The sequence below is a fragment of the Netta rufina genome (assembly GCF_964035555.1).
Source record: "Netta rufina genome assembly, chromosome: 1".
NCBI classification, from domain to species: Eukaryota; Metazoa; Chordata; class Aves; order Anseriformes; family Anatidae; genus Netta; species Netta rufina.
The window spans coordinates 54,102,441-54,121,258 of record NC_140123.1 but is presented as its reverse complement, the minus strand read 5'-3'; the positions used below and the strand labels follow the sequence as shown (position 1 = coordinate 54,121,258).

The 18,818-nt window shown below is 40.3% G+C and overlaps 1 protein-coding gene across 2 annotated transcripts in view; it reads left to right on the top strand.

Moving 5' to 3' along the window:
* ABCC4 (ATP binding cassette subfamily C member 4 (PEL blood group)) overlaps positions 1-18,818 on the top strand; it is a 148,625-nt gene that overhangs the window by 36,615 nt on the left and 93,192 nt on the right. For both annotated transcript variants that reach the window (XM_084282236.1, XM_084282237.1), the window contains 6 exons: positions 9,435-9,531; positions 10,556-10,771; positions 12,702-12,842; positions 14,198-14,235; positions 14,583-14,683; positions 17,182-17,328. In XM_084282236.1, coding sequence (XP_084138362.1) covers positions 9,435-9,531; positions 10,556-10,771; positions 12,702-12,842; positions 14,198-14,235; positions 14,583-14,683; positions 17,182-17,328 — 740 coding nt within the window. The remainder of the gene's footprint in view (positions 1-9,434; positions 9,532-10,555; positions 10,772-12,701; positions 12,843-14,197; positions 14,236-14,582; positions 14,684-17,181; positions 17,329-18,818) is intronic.

Genomic DNA, 18,818 nt, shown 5'->3' with positions numbered 1-18,818 from the left:
AAAAAGGCTACAACTCTCTTAGATTATTGAGTGATTTTTCATTTCAGTTCTTGACTGGTTGAAATTTCTCTTAAGTGAAATGGGGAAATACGGCCTGCAGACTAGACTGTGGAGAGCGGAAATAGAGGAAAAGAGAATGCATAAGCTTACCGTAAATGAGAGAGAGATTAGACCTTTCCCCGTTTCTGAAGAAATAGCAGAGTGTTCATTAAAAATCAGGTTCCCTTCTCAATAAATTTCCTCTTCTCCGTCTCTTCTTTCAAACTGCCTAATCTACAGCACATTGATAGTACAGGAATAATCCAGTTATTCCCAGCCAGTGTTTTGTCCTTGCTTCTTCATAGCCTACTCCTCTCCCTATCAAAAGGTATGATCTAGAATTTATTAAAAGTGGAAGGAAAATCTTCCGTTGATTGAATTCACAGGGCTTTGGTTGAAACCTTACATGAAAGCATTTTCTGGAGCACACTTACCTGCACTGAATTCCACACTCCTACCACATAAATTAATTTACTTTTACTGTTGTTCCCCACTCCCCACCCCTAGACAATCATAAAAACTTGTCTCGAAGACGTGGTTGTAGGATTTGCATTGACCATCATTGTGTGCATGTTCTTTTATTGCTGAGCGGGGAAGCTTTTAGAATCTAGATTTGAAAATTACGCATCTGGTTGACGTTTGCAGTTTCAAATCTCAAGTTCCCTTTAAAACCCCATCAGCATTTTATTTTATTTTATTGATATATTCCAATGGCTACTGTTTCTTTCCATGAGATTGCATGGAGTTTGTGTCTTGTGATTCATAGACTTTATGTTCATTATTCCACGTGTGTTCATTTTCACCTGCCACAACATAACCATCATTACTTCTGTAGTTTGTATACTCTGTCAAATTCCTTCAGTGCCAGTTGAAGCTGTCTGAGCTTTAGCTGCTGCTTCTCTGTCTTTGTGCAGCATCACTTGACAGCTTCAGCTTCTGAATGTGTCTGTGCAGCGCTCTGAAAGTGAGCGTGCCTAGGCTGTCAGGCTGTCTCTCCCTTAAGCCTGAGGGTTTATTCACTAACAGGGAAACACCAAAGTACAGTAGTGCCAGCAAAAGAGGTTGGGTTGCCTCTTCATTTTTATTTTTTTTCAGTTTTATGTGAGCTTTGACATTGGGAGTCTGCATCCTGCTGCAGAACTGCACGTCTGGATTCTTGTATGTGCAAGAGCGTAAAGGAACTAGAGGCCATTGCTCTGTTAGCATAATGTAGGTTTTCCTGGTAACTTTGTGGAGTTGAGAAGAAACAAGGAGATGAATTTGAAACTTGGAAAACTGGCTAGGATTCTTCCTAGCAGCATGTGTTTTCATTTGCTTCTTCCTCTGCTCAAGATCAGCTTGACCTATACAGATAAAGTACAATAAAAGCACTTTGTGGGGTAAACAGGCTGTGTGAAGTAGGAGTGGCAAGGAAAACTGAACTGCCTCCCCTGATCGAGATGTTAAAGGAGGTTGTCTTCATGGCAGCTGTAAAAGGTGCAGGGTTAGTGGGGAGAATCTTAGGTTCGGTAGCTTGCCTTGAATAACAAGGCTGGGCTTGTTCCTTAGTGCTTCCTCAATAGTGCTAGAAATCTGCAGAAGAGAGCGCTTGGGCAAGAACGATTTCTTAGAACATCACGCTGAGGAATGTCTGAGACCACTTCATACAAACTGCCCCCAGGAATCCAAACCGCAAGGCGTAAAACAATGGGCAAGATGGAAGAAATAGGGGGTTATTTAATGAGAATCTGAAATGGATATTGTTCAGTTCACTTGCTCTTTTTTTTTTCTTTTCTTTTCTTTGTAATTTTATATTAATGCTTATTTTTATTATTTTTTTAGAAGCGCTTGGCCTATTTGCTTACATTTAGAGATAGGTATGTTCCTAGCACTTCCCTGAAGCTATGGTCTGTGGAGAGCTGCTTCGTTACGTTTGCTGCTTCTCTCTGCTCTGTTCAGCTACTGCAGTAAACAGTTTTAAAAAGACAAATTCTTTTCAAATGAGGAAGAATGAGAGTAACACAGCTCCGATGGGAAAATAGTCCATGGTATTATTAATGAGGGACTGGGTCTCTTACAAATTTATCCATAATGGAGACAAGTTGTTCTGTGGATGGCAGAACAGATGAAGCTCGTTTCCCAATGAATTTCTCTCTCCTGCTCAGATTCCTTGAGGCGTAATAAAGTATAAACTGGAGATTCCCTATTTTTCTGTTATTTGTGTCCTCTTTTCCTGTGAGTTCTCTGAAAGGCAACACTAGATGTGGATCAGCCTTCTCACAGTGAAGGGTACCAGTATAGTTCTGCGTTTTGGTTTATCAGTGTGTATATACACACACATACATAAATATGTATATAGACACATGCATATAGTATATTTTCACTAGCTTTTAGGAAATGTGGCATTTTGAGACCTTTAGCTTTTCCACCAGGTTTCAAATGAGAGACACACATTACAGATACTGTGGCACATTTCCTTGTATGACAGAATCCGGAATAGCCTGTGGTGCTCTAAGAAAGTCAATCAGTCATGCTTGGACCCCAAGAAATTTCCTGCTTTCCCTGTGCATCTTTGTAAACATATTTCTATAGATTGCATGGTTTCAGATCGCTTTGGGACAGAAATTATGTCCTGCTGACTTCAAAAAGGTGTTTTTAAGGGTGAGACCAGCGTATTGAGACAGTTACTCTTCTCCAGGTATTGTTCTTCCCTCATATCTTTCCTAGTGACAGGAGCTGTGCGCCCGGTCCCAGTGGATGATCAACCTGATTTCTTTCAGTTTCTCCTCAGCACCTGTGGGACTAGACAGCTGCAGGACAGTTTGGGAATCTTGGTAAATCAGACCTAAAACTGTGGTCACGTTTGGGAATAGTATGCACAGGTGTATCATTCCTACTACCCAAGGGAGTTTTGCACAAATTGTTTTGAATGTGTGGTCAAGCTGTTTTGAGTGTAGGGTCATACGTCTTTTCTCCCTCAATTTTGCATTTAGAACAAGGCAGTAACTTTGTCTATTACAGGAATAATGATGAAGTAATTGAACTTTAGCATTTATTCAGGTGGAGCATGTTGGTACCAGGGGGTGATAGCCTCCAGTAGGAACTCAAAGGACTTGTGACATGTAAATGAGCAGTGGATCGCTGAATAACCGCATGTTGAGGCTGACTCAAGAGTCACGTGGCAACTTGGCCAGGTGTTTGCAAAGATAAAGTCTCTCCTTCGCCATCTGAGATAACTGAGAGTTCCTCTGCAAGAGAGGGAAGGGAGCAGGCATGATTTGTAGCACAGGTGTCCTTTGTAATTGCAAAAAAAAAGGTAAGGAAGAAGTGATCTGATGGCAAAGGAGAGCAGGAAATTCCATCATGTAAAGTGCATGGATAAGATGTCCTGAATTCCTTAGTGCATTCTTACCTCAGACCCAGAAGTGCTTGAGGGGAGGAGGAAAATGAAGTAGTGAAAATGAATAGAAGGATTTTTTTTTAATTACATGTACAGATCTGAATATGTACTTAGTCTCTTTAAAGCAATTTAATTTTTGGAACGCTTAAGAGTGTGCAAATGCTTCTAGTCTCATCTCCCTTGAAGTGGGCTACACTTTAAATTTTGTCTAATGTTGGAGCTTTGAGGAAAAAGAGCTACCATGGTGGTGTTAGACCTCCAAAGCAAGTGAAACGCATCAGTTCTGTAAAACTAGCGGGCAGAAGCTAGAAAGTCCTTGCTGTAGAGGGATTACAGGCAGAATCGTTGTATCGGAGGAACAACAGCCCTGGCAGGTACTTAGTGATGTGTTTAAAGGAATGTGCTCCTTCCATTGATACCAAATATGCAAGGGAGCTGTTGTGTAAATTTGAGGATTTTCCTCAGCTCCCTTTTACGTAGAATCTCTTGAAATTGCAGATTTCTTGAGGATATCTGTAAGAATTCCCACTTTGATTTACACCTGGTCCATGCTCGTTGTGCCTCCAATATCACAGCAGCTATTACAACCCTTGGGTAGTACTGGGCAAACGTGAATGCAGCTCTTTTTTTGCGTTACAGGTGTTGTTCTTAAAAATGTATTAGTTATAACTTTACATGGAGGTGATAAAATAGGAATTCCTTGGACTTCATTACGTTTATTGCAGATTATATGCTTAAAAGATAAGAATATGTCACAGTGATGTTGCTTGTTTTCTTTGTAAAGAGGAAAGCATAACTGTGACCACTGTACATTGTGTTTTCCAAAAACCATAAAGCTTGACTTTTTTTTTTCTCCTATAAATGTGTTTTGGTTGGTTTTTAGTCACACAATATAGAAGCCAAAATAAAATAAATTAAAAACCCAAACCACTCGGAGAATCCCAGTGCAGTTGTGTGCTTTAGTGGTCTGTGGGCGTAGATGCAGAAGAGCGTTGTGAATACCAAAACAGAAGCGGTCTCCAGAGGGTGCTGTACAAATCCGTGCAGGAAAAGTTCATGAAGAGCTACTTAAACACAAAGATCTCTGTCGCAGAAAATCCCTAACGTATGGCCTCTGGAAGCTGGCAGCGTGCACGAAAGAAAGCAGCATTGTACGGGTGCGTATAGATTTCAGCCAGCCATTCACTGCTGCCTGGTGTCTGGGGCAGGAGCATGGGTCTTAGGGACCATTATTTCGTGTCAGTACAGTTGTCCTTATGCCTCAGCCCAATGGAGGCTGGGGCTTGTCATCAGATGGAAATAAATGTTTAGCAAGATAAGCATAGGAACAGAAACAGCATAGTATAAGGAGATGTGGGCTTTGTGTCTTTGGCAAATGCATCACTTTTTTGTTGTTGTTGTTGTTCCGAAGTTCTGTAAATTTCAAAATGTACAAAAACTGTTGGTGGATTGTTTTTCCTAAACTTTTTAAATTTGAAGGGAAATGAGAGGAAAGCAAACGAAGTAAACAAATTAATATAACAAAGGCTTTACGCCTGTGAGCACTTCTGCATGTGCTTTCATTTCATTTCAGGGGTGATTTCCATTGAAACCAATGTAAGTATTAACTAGAATAAAGTTAAAACTTGCATGTGAACTTCCCAAAAGGAGAGGCGAGAAGAATAGGAAGGAAGAAAGTGTAATCATTAAAGAAGAAACACTTTGCAGAGGTGAAAGAAAGCTGGTTCTTAGAGATAAAAACTTAAAAACGATTAAGGAACAACTTGTCTCGAAGAAAGGCAAACCTGGTGCGGAAGGAAGAACAAGTGAGGATTCACACACATGAAGGTGCCAAGAGGCTGCCTCTACCTAGAGGAGCAATTGTGCTCTTGTAGGCATCCTCCTGAGCAAGTGTCTTCTGCCACGTGCCCTGCATTATCACAGCTCAAGCTACCATTTTTTAAATTATAATTGTTTTCTGTCAAAGTGCAGTGGGTTTTTAAATGGGTCATAATACCCTGGTAACTTAAAATGTTGTTTGTTTATGTCAAACTGGAAGAGTGCGATTTTTAGAGTGACCTGTCCGGAGTCTATCCTCAGTGCTTCGGATGATGATGGTGGTCACTGGTGCTACATTTTTCAGGAGTTGGAAAACGGGGCAATGCTTCAGGCAGTTCTGGAGACAGACAGGGATTTGGGAAGTCTTGATTAAAGGGTGTGAGTTAATAGATGCCCACAGAAGGGATAAGTGCAAAGCATGGCTCTGTGAACACACAATAGGCAGGGATCAACTGTAGCAGTCTTGTGGAAGAGGAGATGCATGTTATGGAGGGTCACAAATCCAGGATGAGTCAGCAAGTCGTGCTCTTGTCAAGGAAACTGTGCCCTGGGATTTATGACCGGTAACCTATCTGGCAGAACAGGTAAAATAATCTTCCTGTTGTGCTTTGTCCCTGTCAGGTCTCAACTGGAATAATGCGTTCGATTCTGTGCACTTCCAAAAAACATAGACCAGCTTCAGGCTCCAGTGTAGCCCATCAAGGAGGTTGAGATGTCAAAGGAAAAAAAAAAAACTTTTGTAGTTCCTTGTAGTGGAAAGGCTGAGGAACCTCTGAGGCTTCACTGTCTGCACCTCTCCTGGCTGCCTGTGCACATATGTCTGTGTGTGTGTGTATTTAATGATCTGACGACGTGATGGCATTTTGCGTGGTAATTCCTTCTGCTGTAGTCCACTGAAGGTGCTCCCAGTGTAATTAAAAGATGATGGCCCTCGGGAGAGTAGTGGAGGAGCAGCACAATGAAGGGGAACTTGGTGGGTTTTTAAGCAGCAGGTGAAATGATAGAGGCGTTTGGGGGCATAAATGAGACTGATTAACCTAGAATTGGTTGTCTTTGATGATGGTTGTTTTTTCTTCTATACACAGCAGTATTTCTAAAAGCAGATTGAATGAGACTGAGCCCTAGTGAGCCACTTCAAAACACAACCACTTATGGAAGATTTTGGATTTTTTGTGTTTCGTTCCTGTGATGATACCAAGTTTTCACAAATACAAATTCAGGGAGCTGTGAGCCTTGTGCTGGGCCTTTTATCCCATTTGGCTATGCTGCACTTCTCTTTGAACCCTGACTTCAGTCTTCTGTGGCAGCCGTGGCACCCTATAAAATTAATGCTCACCGTACATTGCAAAAGAGGTTGTTGTCAAAGACAGGTTATAGATATTTAAAAATTTAGAACATAAAGCTCCAAAACAGCCTGATGTGTTGAAACAGACATTATGTATATACTTACTATTTTACTAGTTTTGCAGCTTCAGTGCTTCCTGATGATACTGTATTTTAAGTGGCAAAATTTTCTAGTGAGCTGTCTGAGCAGTGAGTTGTTTAAGTGAGTAATAGATGGAGGTCTGTGCTCTTTGTGGTGATTTTTCCTCCCGGTGCTCATGCCAGTGAATTGTGACAACAATTTTTCTACTCATCTGTTATCAACAAACTCTTCAGCTAGTTTCTTTCTACCCAGATAGACATCAAATCGAGAGGTGTTGTTGTTGTGTGTGTGTGTGTGTGTTTTTTTTCAGTTTTCATTTGAGTGATCTGATCTATCTGCGGAAATTTATTTTTCCACAGAGGTCATTTCTGCCTTCTCTCCTGCGATCAAGTTCGTGCTGGATGCTGTGCCGAGGGCGCTGACAGTGCTAATTGCTTTGCTCTGACGCTGAGATAATCCACTTTTTTCTTTTCCTTTTTCTGTTTTTCAAATGCTAACTTGAAGTACGATGGGCTCACCATGACGCAGGATCGAGGTTTAAAGGTTTTCAGCCCTGAGATTTTGTAGAGGTCCAGTTTGTCCCGGTAAGCTGTTAGACACATATCTGGCACACAGAAAGTCAGTGATCAAAGTAGGATATGGGCTGTAGATACTTTCTACCTATCCTGTAGATAGTAAGGGAAAGCCAGATCTCTTGACAGTGGTTATCTGATATATTCAGCTTTCCTACTAGGTGATGAAATATCCTGCAGTTTGCCCGGTCCTCTGGAAAGGTTGTGCTGAAGGCTGATTGTGTTGCATGCCTTAATTTGGCGCTCCAGTTCCCAGGTGGCTCCTTTCAGGGCCTGCTCAAAGGGTAGGCAGTCTCCACACCCAAAATAATACTCCCACAAAGAGTTTGGTGTATAAATAGCTGCAGCTGCTCCAATAGCTCTGCTGCTGCAAATACCTGGTCTTGATCAATTGTTGCACCTTGATCATTTGAGAACGGCATCGCTGGTTTATGGCTACTTCTTGAATGCTGCACAGGAGGCAGATAACTCGCTCAGCGAGAGTGTTGGTTTTAACTTACTGCACAGTCTATTTGGGACTGTGCAATACATCTTCTGCGTGTAATTATCCGGATTAATACTAGCATTAACCATGTTATAATACATGGTTATAAACAGTCATTGGCAGAGTGATAAGTAGATGTAAAGAGCTGTATGTAGGGAGTTAGCCTAAGAGAGACAGGGTGCAATATGGTCTCATTGCTAGTCAGCTGCTGTTCTTTTTCTGCCTTACTCCCAGTACTGCTTATTTGCATTTCTTTATTGAATTTTTCCTGTTGGATTGCTGTGGTTTTGGTTGTGTGGTTGTTTTTTGGGGGGGAGAGTGAGGAGGTAGAATTGGTGTATGGGGTTTGTTTGGTTTGGTTTGTTGTTTTTTGTTTTTTGTTTTTTTTTCCTTTCTTTTCTTTTGTGCTGAGTGTCACCCCCCTGTGTCATGATAGCAAAAAATGACTCCAGTAGGAGTGGGTCCATGAAGGGAGACACGATGCCAAGGCCCACATGCAGGTCAGGAGGTTCTGCTTTGAACAAACCATAATCTGGCTCTGTGAGCTGCATTCCTCTTGGTGACTGAATATGAGGTGCAACACATTTTCCAGCTTGCTTTCATCTAGAAATCCAGTTCGTGTGCCCCAGTGCCATTCACCAGTATGAGCCACAGCAGGTCGAGCTGAGACACCTGGGAGATGATCTTCAAAAATACACACCTGGTCCAAATGGAAAGTGCTAATGCCTGCGCCTTCACTGACCCCCTCAGTTCTTGGCAGTATGAGTTGTGCATGTTTGTTTTCCTAAGGAAGCGAGTGGCTGAGAAGCAGGAACCCTCTCAAAAGGTTGGGAAGTGTTGGGTATTCACTTGTGTCGGTGCTGCCCCCCTTCCCTGTTGCATACAAAGAGCAGCAGGCTTGCAGGGTTCTGCACATCCAAACCTCTGTTCCACTGCTGGGATTTATTTTTATTTTTTGTGTCTGGTGGCCTTGCAAGGACCTCCTGAAAGACACTAGTTTTAGCAGGAAAGATACCTGGTGTTTTAGAGGGGGCCGAACTGCACTTACTGACTGGTTCTGTTGTTCCCAGTCCCTTCACTTCTCTCCCTAAATCCCAGACTTCAGGGGAAGCCCAGAGGGTGCAGTGAGGGGTGGTGGATAGGTAAGGCAGTGGAGGGTAAGCTCTGCTTTCATGGGAAAAGGTCAGAGACGTTTGAAGGATCTCACTCCTCCCCATCAATATGTACCTGACTGCAGCTCAGAGCAGTAGTCCTGTCTGCTTCTCCAGCCCTCTCAGTAACTTGCTCCAACAGCTGCTCTGAAAGCTCATCTCACTGAAGTGACTTTTATTGGCGGTGTTTTTCCTTAGTTGTCCGCAGGATGTTGCCCTGCTTTCTCTTTCTGCGAGTTTCATTCTTGTTAAATAACCTCTTTCAAATCAACTTGGGGTATGTACGTTTGGTAGGAGGATGTCAAATACAATTTTAACGAAACGTCCTTAAGATATTTCCTTTTCTTTCACCCCAAAACAGAAACATGAATTTCCTATGTCCTACCATTAAAATGTCAAAAGTTAAAGAAGCAGCATGTTTGTTGAGCATAATTTTGAGACATCCAAGATGCATGGGTATTATTTTATATTTTAAGTTTAACACTGTATAATTGAATAGAAGTTCCTAGGAACCATCAAAATGTTTTTTGCCTTTTTATTTAAATATTTTTGCATCTCTTTGCAGATGTATTTGTCAGGCCTTACATCAGAAGATATCTGTTTTGGTGACTCACCAGTTGCAATATCTCCGTGCTGCAACTCAGATTCTAATCTTAAAAGATGTAAGTGATATCAGTGTCTACACTTCTACATCTCACACGCTTTCTAATTATCTTTAATAATCTAAGAATGGAAAAAAGCAGTTGAACTTTTTTATTTTTTGTTTGTAAATTTCCTGTTTACTGATGACTGTGTATATTTTTAAAGATTTAGAATTGAATTCTTTTTAGTATGCTTTCCTTGAAAAATCTGCTCCTGAGTTTTATCATATATATGCACTTTTACATATTAATTTTGTCTTGATATCTGTATTATGTTGTGAGAGAATTATTTCTTTTGAGACAAAATTAACGCTTTGTTTTTCTTCTTGATTTTTTTTTTACGGTTGTGTGAATAAAGAGCCCTGTTGGTCCTGCAGCCTTAGCTTTTTTTAAGCTAAGGCTTGAGAAATGGTCACACAGCTTTGAGAACAAGGAGTCCGTTAGTGAAACTGGTTTCTTCCAAACTTAGTTGGACCAGATGTTCAAGGGTAGAGAGGAAATGCAAGAGCTTCAGAGGTTTTTTAATGTTGGGTGGTGACAACCCAACGCCAACTTCAAATTCCTTTTGATGCATCACAAAGTTGTGAAAAAGTACCTGCCTTTTTCCTCCCATTCAGGTGTCTTTAAAAGTTGCTTTAGTTTTCTAGAGGTGAGTTTGTGACAGAGCTGTAAGAAGCCACACAGACTGTGAAAACAGCCTGGAGTAATTTAAAGACCGATGGTCATGTACGTAGTTCAACAGCATGTCCTAAGGCTGCATGGCTGCCTTCCACAGCTTCTCCAAAGAGGTAATTCTCACCTGGCTGTAACTGGGACTTCTGTCATCCCGTTTGTATGCTTGGTTAGCTGCCAGGAAGGGACTGGAAGAGAGTGAAGAGCTTGGTTTTGCTCTTCTGAATGAGGAGCTGATGTTAGAGGCTTCATTTCAGTTTCTGTGGAGGGACGTGCATCTGCAGAGCTCCTGAAGCAGCCCGGACAGGTACACAAAAATTGTCTGTTACAGCAAGTGTATAATGAAGATAATCAAAACTTGTATTAATTGTAGGGTAAAATGGTGGGGAAAGGTACCTATTCAGAGTTCCTGAGGTCTGGCATCGACTTCGCTTCCCTTTTGAAAAAAGACGAGGAGGCAGAGCAGCCGTCAGTCCCAGGAACCCCCAACCTGAAGGCCTCCCGCAGCCGCACCTTCTCCGAGTCCTCTGTCTGGTCCCAGGATTCTTCTGTCCACTCGATGAAGGACGGAGCAGTGGAGCCACCGCCTGTGAGTGCTCATTGCAGTTCTTGTTTGGCTGTGTTTTTCTGACTTAGGCTGTGATAAAGGCTTTTCCTGCTGCACTGGAATGTCAGTTGGATGCCATTAGCAGGTGAGAGCTCATTGTGCAGAGTCTGCCCAGCGCTGTGCTTAGCTGGCAGTCCTACCACCTGGGCTGCAGAGGGCAGGCATCCCACAGCTCTGTGCAGCTGTGTTCACACCCAGCACGCTTTGTTTAGGTTCAGCATCAACTCTGCTGGCTCTGGGAACCATTCCTATCGGTATCCAGAAGAATTTTTCTGTGCTTCCCATGTCCTGTCCTCTGACAGTGGTACTTTGAAGGGACAATACCGCGTTATTGAGTGGATTCGGTGTGTTCGTACAGTGCTGAGGTCAAATTAATACTTTCCCTAAAATCCCGAGCTCTGGCAAATGCGTGCAGAAGCAGCGGCTTCACACAAAGTCGACATTTGCATGGCTGGCATTAACATACCCCACATGATCATGAGCAGGCCCTGAGGGAGGAATCTTGGGATGCCACTGCTCGGCTCTCCCTGGCTCTGCTGGTATCGAAAACAGAGTGTTTTTATGGTGCCAGCTTGACTTCCAGGTGCCTTGTTATCTCTTGGTCTGCACCGTGCAAAAACAACCATAATGGTTTTGTACCAGAGGTGGCCTTGTGATGGGGTGTCTGCATTCATATAAAACAGTGCAGGAGCCCTATAACCATGCTAAACTTGTGCTGGCACTACATCCATTGAACAGATAATCTGCGTGTCCTTGACGCTTTTCATCTTTATGCTATGAGTATATTTTATTTATTTTTCTATAATAAAGATGAGAGACACCCGCCCAGAAAGAAAAGAAAAAAAAGTCTGCTAACTTGTTTCTTTAGCCTTTTTGGAAGAATGTTTTTATACCAAAAAGCAGTAAACTTACCTGCTTATCTGATACTAATGTCTCAGTGGCAACTCTGCCATTAAATCCACAAACATGTGACAAACTTCTTATCAGCAGTAGAGTTGTTGGATGGGTGGAAAAAAACAAACAAAAAAATGAAAGGTAGGCTTCTCTTCTCTTACGGGCACATAATCGGGATTTCTCTTCACATCTGAGTTGGATCTGTTGATTCCATACCTATATCCTCTGACAACAGTATCAAATGCTGTATGTGCACTGAACTGGCACCTCTTTTTCTATCACATATGCTCTAAAAAATAAATAAATAAAACTGGATTTTGTTCATTTGAACAATATGTTCTTCTACCTAATTTATTCCTATTTTATTTTCCGTCTTTCGTTGTTCCCTGTCCATCGTTAGCTTAATATGATTTCTTATTCGTCATTTTATTGTTTTTTCCTATTAACAGGTGCTTTGTTGGTACTTGCAAGGAGGTGATTAGAACTTCATGTGTAATTTGTTACCTTTGGCAGGTGTTGACTGATTTTTGGTGCACACTTGCAGAAGATTATTTACTTTAAATACCTTTCTGAAAAGGAAAGGTTATACACACTTGGACTCTGAAAACAGATCTTTTCCCAAGTCAAGGCCTTAGCTTTCAGGGTCGTGATGACTGACGGTAGGGTGTAAGAAAAGAAAAAATCTGGTTTAGTAGTTAGCAGTGTTGGCAGTTAGAGCAAATATTTCTGACTGCAAATGAATTCATGTTACATGCCACGATGCAATGCAAAATAAAATCCTCCCAGTGTCATTTAGCAGAGTAAATTTTTCAGTGTTACTGCAATGAGACTAATTTTATTTTTTATTTTTTTTGCCAAAACTGTAGTTGGGATTGTTTTTTTATGTGTAATCACTTTATCTTATTATTTAATTGTTTACTAATTCTGAACCATGTCTTTCAAGTAGCTTAGTCTGAATCTGTAACTGCCAGGTTAATGGTTTTTATTCTTTTTTGTTGTTGTTTTTGTTTTTTTTCAGGCTGAAAATGCATTGGCTGCAGTGCCAGAGGAGAGTCGCTCTGAGGGAAAAATAAACTTTAAAGTTTACAGAAAATATTTCACTGCGGGAGCAAACTACTTTGTGATTTTTATACTTATACTATTTAATATTTTGGCACAGGTAAGTTGCTGAGAACCACAGATAATAATGATTGTATTTTGGTTTTGCCTTTCTACTTAATGTAATATATGCTTGTTATTGTGATGTTTCAACTCAAAATGTGGGGGGACATGATGTTCTTTTATATATTAATTTTGTAGTATACTTGGTCAATTTTTAGGTATCAGCATGGAGTTTTTGTACAGCATTGAGATGTCTTGCACTGATCCTTATTTCAACAGTCATAGTTATTCAATAAAATAATAAATCTTCCGGCAGTGCAGCACAAAAATTATAAGCCAGTCTAATTTTTTGAAAATACAGAAAAAAATCGTGAGGTATACAAAATATTATTTAACAAATCTGAAGAAACAATACCTTCCTCAACTGGAAATACAAAGAAATCGACTGGTTATGGAAGGATGGGGTATTATAGAATTAATAAAATAAAAGCTCTTCTGCTGATAAGTGCAGGTTAAAAGAAAGGCTAGAAGGAGGGTCACTAGAAGAAGAAGAAAGCGAAATATTGTGCGTGATGCAGAGTGTAGCAAGAATGTAAAAGAACTTTTAGACAAGGAAAATAATTTTGAAACTTACTGCAAGAAGTAGTGAGTTGAGGAAGCTGTGTGAGGACAGCCTGTTGCCTTTCTCTCTGTTTCCTGCAGAGAAAACTCAAATTCATTTCATGGAAATGATTGGTCTTGGCAGTAAAAAATGGTATATTTAGACATGCTATGTTCTTTTTGCTTCTCCTTGAATTGAGTCTGTTTGAAAGGTAGCTGAGCAAGATCAGATCTGTGCAATAGAGTGCCCAGAACTTAAATTAGTGTGAACAGAGGTGTATTTTGAGATAAATAGTCCTGTTATAAGTTTATAGTCACCTCTCGGCACAGAAGGAAGGTGGCAGTAGAAGTTTTTCCCTCCCTCTCCTCTCTCATCTTCCTTCGATCCTGTTTCTGGTAATTATCTCCTGTAAACACAAATTTCTGGACTGGTAACATCAGAAAGTTTGTTAATCAAAAAGCATTTTGGAATATCTGTAGCAGCAAATTTAGGAACTGAAAAAATGAGTTCTTTAATGTGCAATTAACATACATTAGGAAGAGCTACTATATTTTGCTTGCTTAAGTATATTGCTTTCCTTTAGTTTGCTATCATGTAAGGTAATTTAAGGTAACTTCTTTCTTTGTAGAGGATTCTAATGCACCTTCTAATGTGCTTTGCAAATTGCTGCTGGTCTTGAAAGACTGGATGGCATACTTTTCTGAATATGTGATGTTTTCCCAGAGAACATAAAAGAATAGGAAGGAAATTTAATTTTCTAATGTTTTTTTCATTTTGTAAAATGATTCTTGTATTTGCTTCTTTTATTCAAGGTGGCATATGTGCTCCAGGACTGGTGGCTTTCTTACTGGTAAGTTAATGATAATAACTCATCAGTCATTTCTGTCTTTTGAGTCAAGGAAAAGAGTTGTTTGTCAAGTAGAAATCACTGTTGTATAGGTAGGGGAAAAAACTGTGCTGGGAAACTTGAGAATATGCTTGATGTTTTCTAATCTCTACTCATTCTGTGAGTGGAAAAAAAGTAAAACTTTATGCTGAAGCTGTGATAGCTTCTCATGGCGTGATGCATGACAGCAGCAGTACATGGGATCTTCTGAACTGAAGATTTCAACACAGTTGAACCTAGAAACAGTTAAACATACTCATGAATATTTGCGGAATGTGATTTGATGATCACTATCTTCTGTATTTCCACAGGGCAAATCATCAAGAAAAGCTGAATGTCACAACAAATGGAAATAATGGAGCAAATGAGACTGAACATCTAGACCTTACATTTTATTTGGGAATTTACGCAGGTAATGACACACGCATGTGTGTGTCTATGTTCTAAAGATCTATTATTTATTCTACTGTAATAAGCGTTTTTGAGAGGTGCAAAGCAATGACAATGTGGGGAAGTGTGATTTCTAGCAGGAACTGAGTAATGAGTGTCCTAACAGATGAGGAGCCTGAGTCTTGCTTCCTGACTAAATTTATGGGAATAAATACATAAATAAAAGCAACAGAAGAAATCGGTTGAATGCAGGCTCTTAATTTGCTTTGCCTGGGTTTTAGAAAGTAAGTTTGAAACAGAGTGTTCAAAATGTCGGTCGTCAGAAGGTTGTGGTTATTGTCTGTACTAATAGGTCACTCAGCTAAATCTTCAACCTTTATATGGATGGGCAAGAGGGATTAGAAATTGATCCTCATTCTTTGCTGTTCTAAAGCTTGGCATGGCAACATTGCTTCTGAAGTGCCGTAGCAAAAGAACCAGTTTTCGAAAAGCCTCCTAGATGGGTATGCAAAGCAAGGTGTTGAAAAATCATTTCAATATATAATATTATAATATATCTAATAGGTAGCCATCTGTTTCTGAATATCCGGAAAAGGGCATTGATCTTTGTCTTCAAACACCAAACCATATTAAAATGCTACTCTGAAATGCAGTGAAAATTGACGTAGAAAAATGATGTGTAGAAATACACTCTCATGCTCTGCTGTTTAGCACTTTTAGTGAATTACAGTTTTGCTGGGGACAGTAATTTCTTGATTGAGATATGGATGGTAGGTCTAAGAAAACAGGTGGGATACCAGGAGCATATTCGCTTGAATGTATTCAGAAACCTCTGAATACATTGGGTGAGACGATAGGTGGTGAGTTCTGTGTTTGTTTTTTATAAGAAGCTATGGGGTTGAAGTACTTAACTGTGTGTACTTAACTGATATGGTGTGCTTGGCCTGGGAAACAACTATGTGGGAGCCAGATAACTTGCCCTATATTTTCAGTGTAATGCCTTATTTCATGGGCCATTCACTGGACTGCACAGTATGATGAAGGATGTCAAACTTGGCTTTCTCTGACCGTATAACCTACATCACCTTGCAGAAAATTTTATCCTTTAAGGCAAACTTTATTCTAGATAACAGAAAAGGAAAAATTAACTTTGATACTGAAATGTGCAGATGGCTCAATGAAATATTTGCAATGGTTGAAGAGAAGACTTTGTTACTTACATAGAACGTGATATTGAAAAAAATTATAAGAAGATAGTAAATTTCATATAGAACACATAATTTAACTTATTTTTTTCCGTAACTTCTGAAACTGTATAAAGTAATTTAACAATTTTATTTCTAATTCTCAGTGTTAAAAAAAAATCACTGTGGTAGCTCCTTCCTCATCGTTGTTGTTTCTATGAGATACAGATTTAGTATAGGCAGTAAATGGTGTGCAACAAGCCGAGTAGTTACGCTTTTTCTTGCATTCTGGCAGGATACATCTGTAAGCAGCACCTACAGCCCATTGACCTAACCACATTGTAGCATTTAAAACCTCGCTCTTTATTGCTACAGCTGTTCCGGAATTGCTTCCAGTTTTGCCCTGTCCTTAGGACAGGCAATGTGTTATGGTGATAGTTAAAGCCTAATTTCAGGGTGTCCTCGAGGCCTGAGCATCTGGGCTTGCGGTGGCTGTGCTCAGTTTCTGGAGCAGATCACCTAGAGCCTGGAAGGCCTTGCAGCCCTGCCAAATGCAAGGTTTACACCTTCGCTCTTCACCTTTGGGCTCTGCCCTTCGTCGGCTGGGAACTTGGGCAGGCACGTTGCGGGTTACACACAGCAAACAGAGCAGCAGCGATCTCATTGTTCTTCCCTTCCATCTTTTGCCCCGTAGCTCCTCTGTCTCCTAAGTGGAGGAGTGCCCAGAAGAAAGACAAACAGTCTGCAGACCAATTCCCTAGAAGGGCTCTATTCCACGTGGCATAAGGGATGCATCTTCTGCCGTGTTAAAGGAATACACATCATTTAAATGATTTGATGTGGTTTACAAGGGGAAGAATGGCATGAGTGGTTTGGGCTGATTGAGAATAACTCGGGGTTGTCTCTAAATAGCCATGTGTGTATTACTTGGTTAATACCTGCTGGCAAATGCTGAATCTTCACAGTGACCTCTGCAAGCCACAATTATACATGGCACTGTGAAATGAATTTCTTAGCTGAGCTGTTATGCAGACGGTTATAATGCAGATTTATTTTGTGGGTTAACAGACATTTCCTGCATTTCCATAAAGTGCTGATTCTTTCAAACAGAAAAAGATAAATTGTTTAAATTGATGATATGACACTAACTGAAGCTAGTGACAAATAGAAAGAACCTGTGTGCTGCGCTCAGTCTGAGTCCCTAGGCATACGTTTTGGATTCTTGCTATATGCAGAAGCCAACAAAACCAGGTTTTAGCTCAGTTTTATTTTGGAATGTGCTTGTGAAGGATGGATATCTGTACGAATGCTCTGGTTTTTCTTTTTTTAATTTCAGGTTTAACGGTGGCTACAATACTGTTTGGCATAATAAGAAGTCTTCTGGTGTTTCAAGTTCTCGTTAATTCTGGTCAGACTTTGCACAACAAAATGTTTCAAGCCATTCTGAAAGCTCCTGTCTTGTTTTTTGACAGAAATCCTATTGGTAAGTTTAATAGTCAAAAAACCCTGAACGTTTAATGTACCTCATTGATTATGTTAAATATACTATTTCTGAGCAGTTATGAATTTAAAGTATTTTTGTACCTTTGTGGTTTTTGCTTCTTTTAATTAAAAACAAGTGTGGTATTTTTAAATTAAAAAGTCAGAATGTTAACTGCTTATAGATAGTTGATCTTACTCTTTCCAAAACTGTGGCTTTGGTGTTGTACATCGAACTGCTAGTTGTTAGTAGCACCAATTGCTAGCTGGTGATGATCTGATCGAGTTAACACAGGTCTCTCTTTGAAATCCTGAATGTACATGCACGTATTTTGTGGGGATGCCTTTCGTGTGCTTTTCTTTGAAAGCTTGACCCCAAGAGTTATTTGCCCTTTTAATAATAATTTCAAGCAAGTGTGGTAAGTGGCAGTTGTTGAGAAACTGAGTAGCTTGGTGTCCTTCCATAGTAGAAACGGTGTAAAAAATGCAATTTAAGACTGTAATCCAGTTCTTCAAAAGAAAGAAGAGAAAAAAGCTGGAGCAGGGTGAAGAGTGTTGGGGAAGTGCGGTGGTGCTGATTTGATGGCTGGTGTTACATGAGAAACAGAAATCTGATGTGCCTTCTGGCCATCATTCTCATGAAGAAAATGAACCTTGGCCTGATCTCGTACTTCCAGAAGCTGTTCAATAGCTGTAAGGGTATGTAGGGATGGCTTTATTGTTTCAGAGAGATCAGTAATATTTTCAGGAAAAATATTAATGTGGAGAAAAGGCTCAGGTCTACAATATGATGAGTGAAACATGCATAATTTCCCCCTTTAAAAAAAAACAAAAATGTACAAATGCACAAGTTTAAGGCTGTGTTGTATGGCCTGCTTGTACTGTGAGGCTGTGGTGGTGTAAACTGAAGGCAGCTGCAAAGGGTTAGAAGTAAAGCTGTAAGCTCAGGAGGCCGGTTAGCGGGGAGTTAGTGAGAGCATATACATCACAAGCAATTGTGGGACTAATGGGGTTTGTTGTCAGATACGCAAGGTTTATCCTTTTCCCTCTTAGGTCTTTGTATGCAGCGTGCAGTAACTGTATTTTTGAGGCAACACATAATCATCTTGTAAGAATGCCCCAAAACCTGGCTCATTGTAACAAATGAAGTCAGGGCTATAGAGTAAACATCGGGGACAATGCAGAGTAATAAGAAATGGCTTGCTTTGTAACCTACTGTGAAGCTCAAATTAGCAGCGCTTTGTAAAAGAGTGGCATTCCTGCAACCTGCCTATCGCTGGTATTCACACACTGTCATGACTTGGTGATATGTGCTTCTCTTTATCAGGAGGCATTTTAGAATGGAAGATTAACTTCAGTGTGCATAGATGTCTTTTCCTTCATCTTTCTTTTAGTCATGGTAGCATGCAAAGGTACAGCTGTTCTGATCTATAGATCTTTTGAAAAAGGGAAAAAGGGAAGGAAAAAAGATTACATGGGAGACTTGATGCTCTT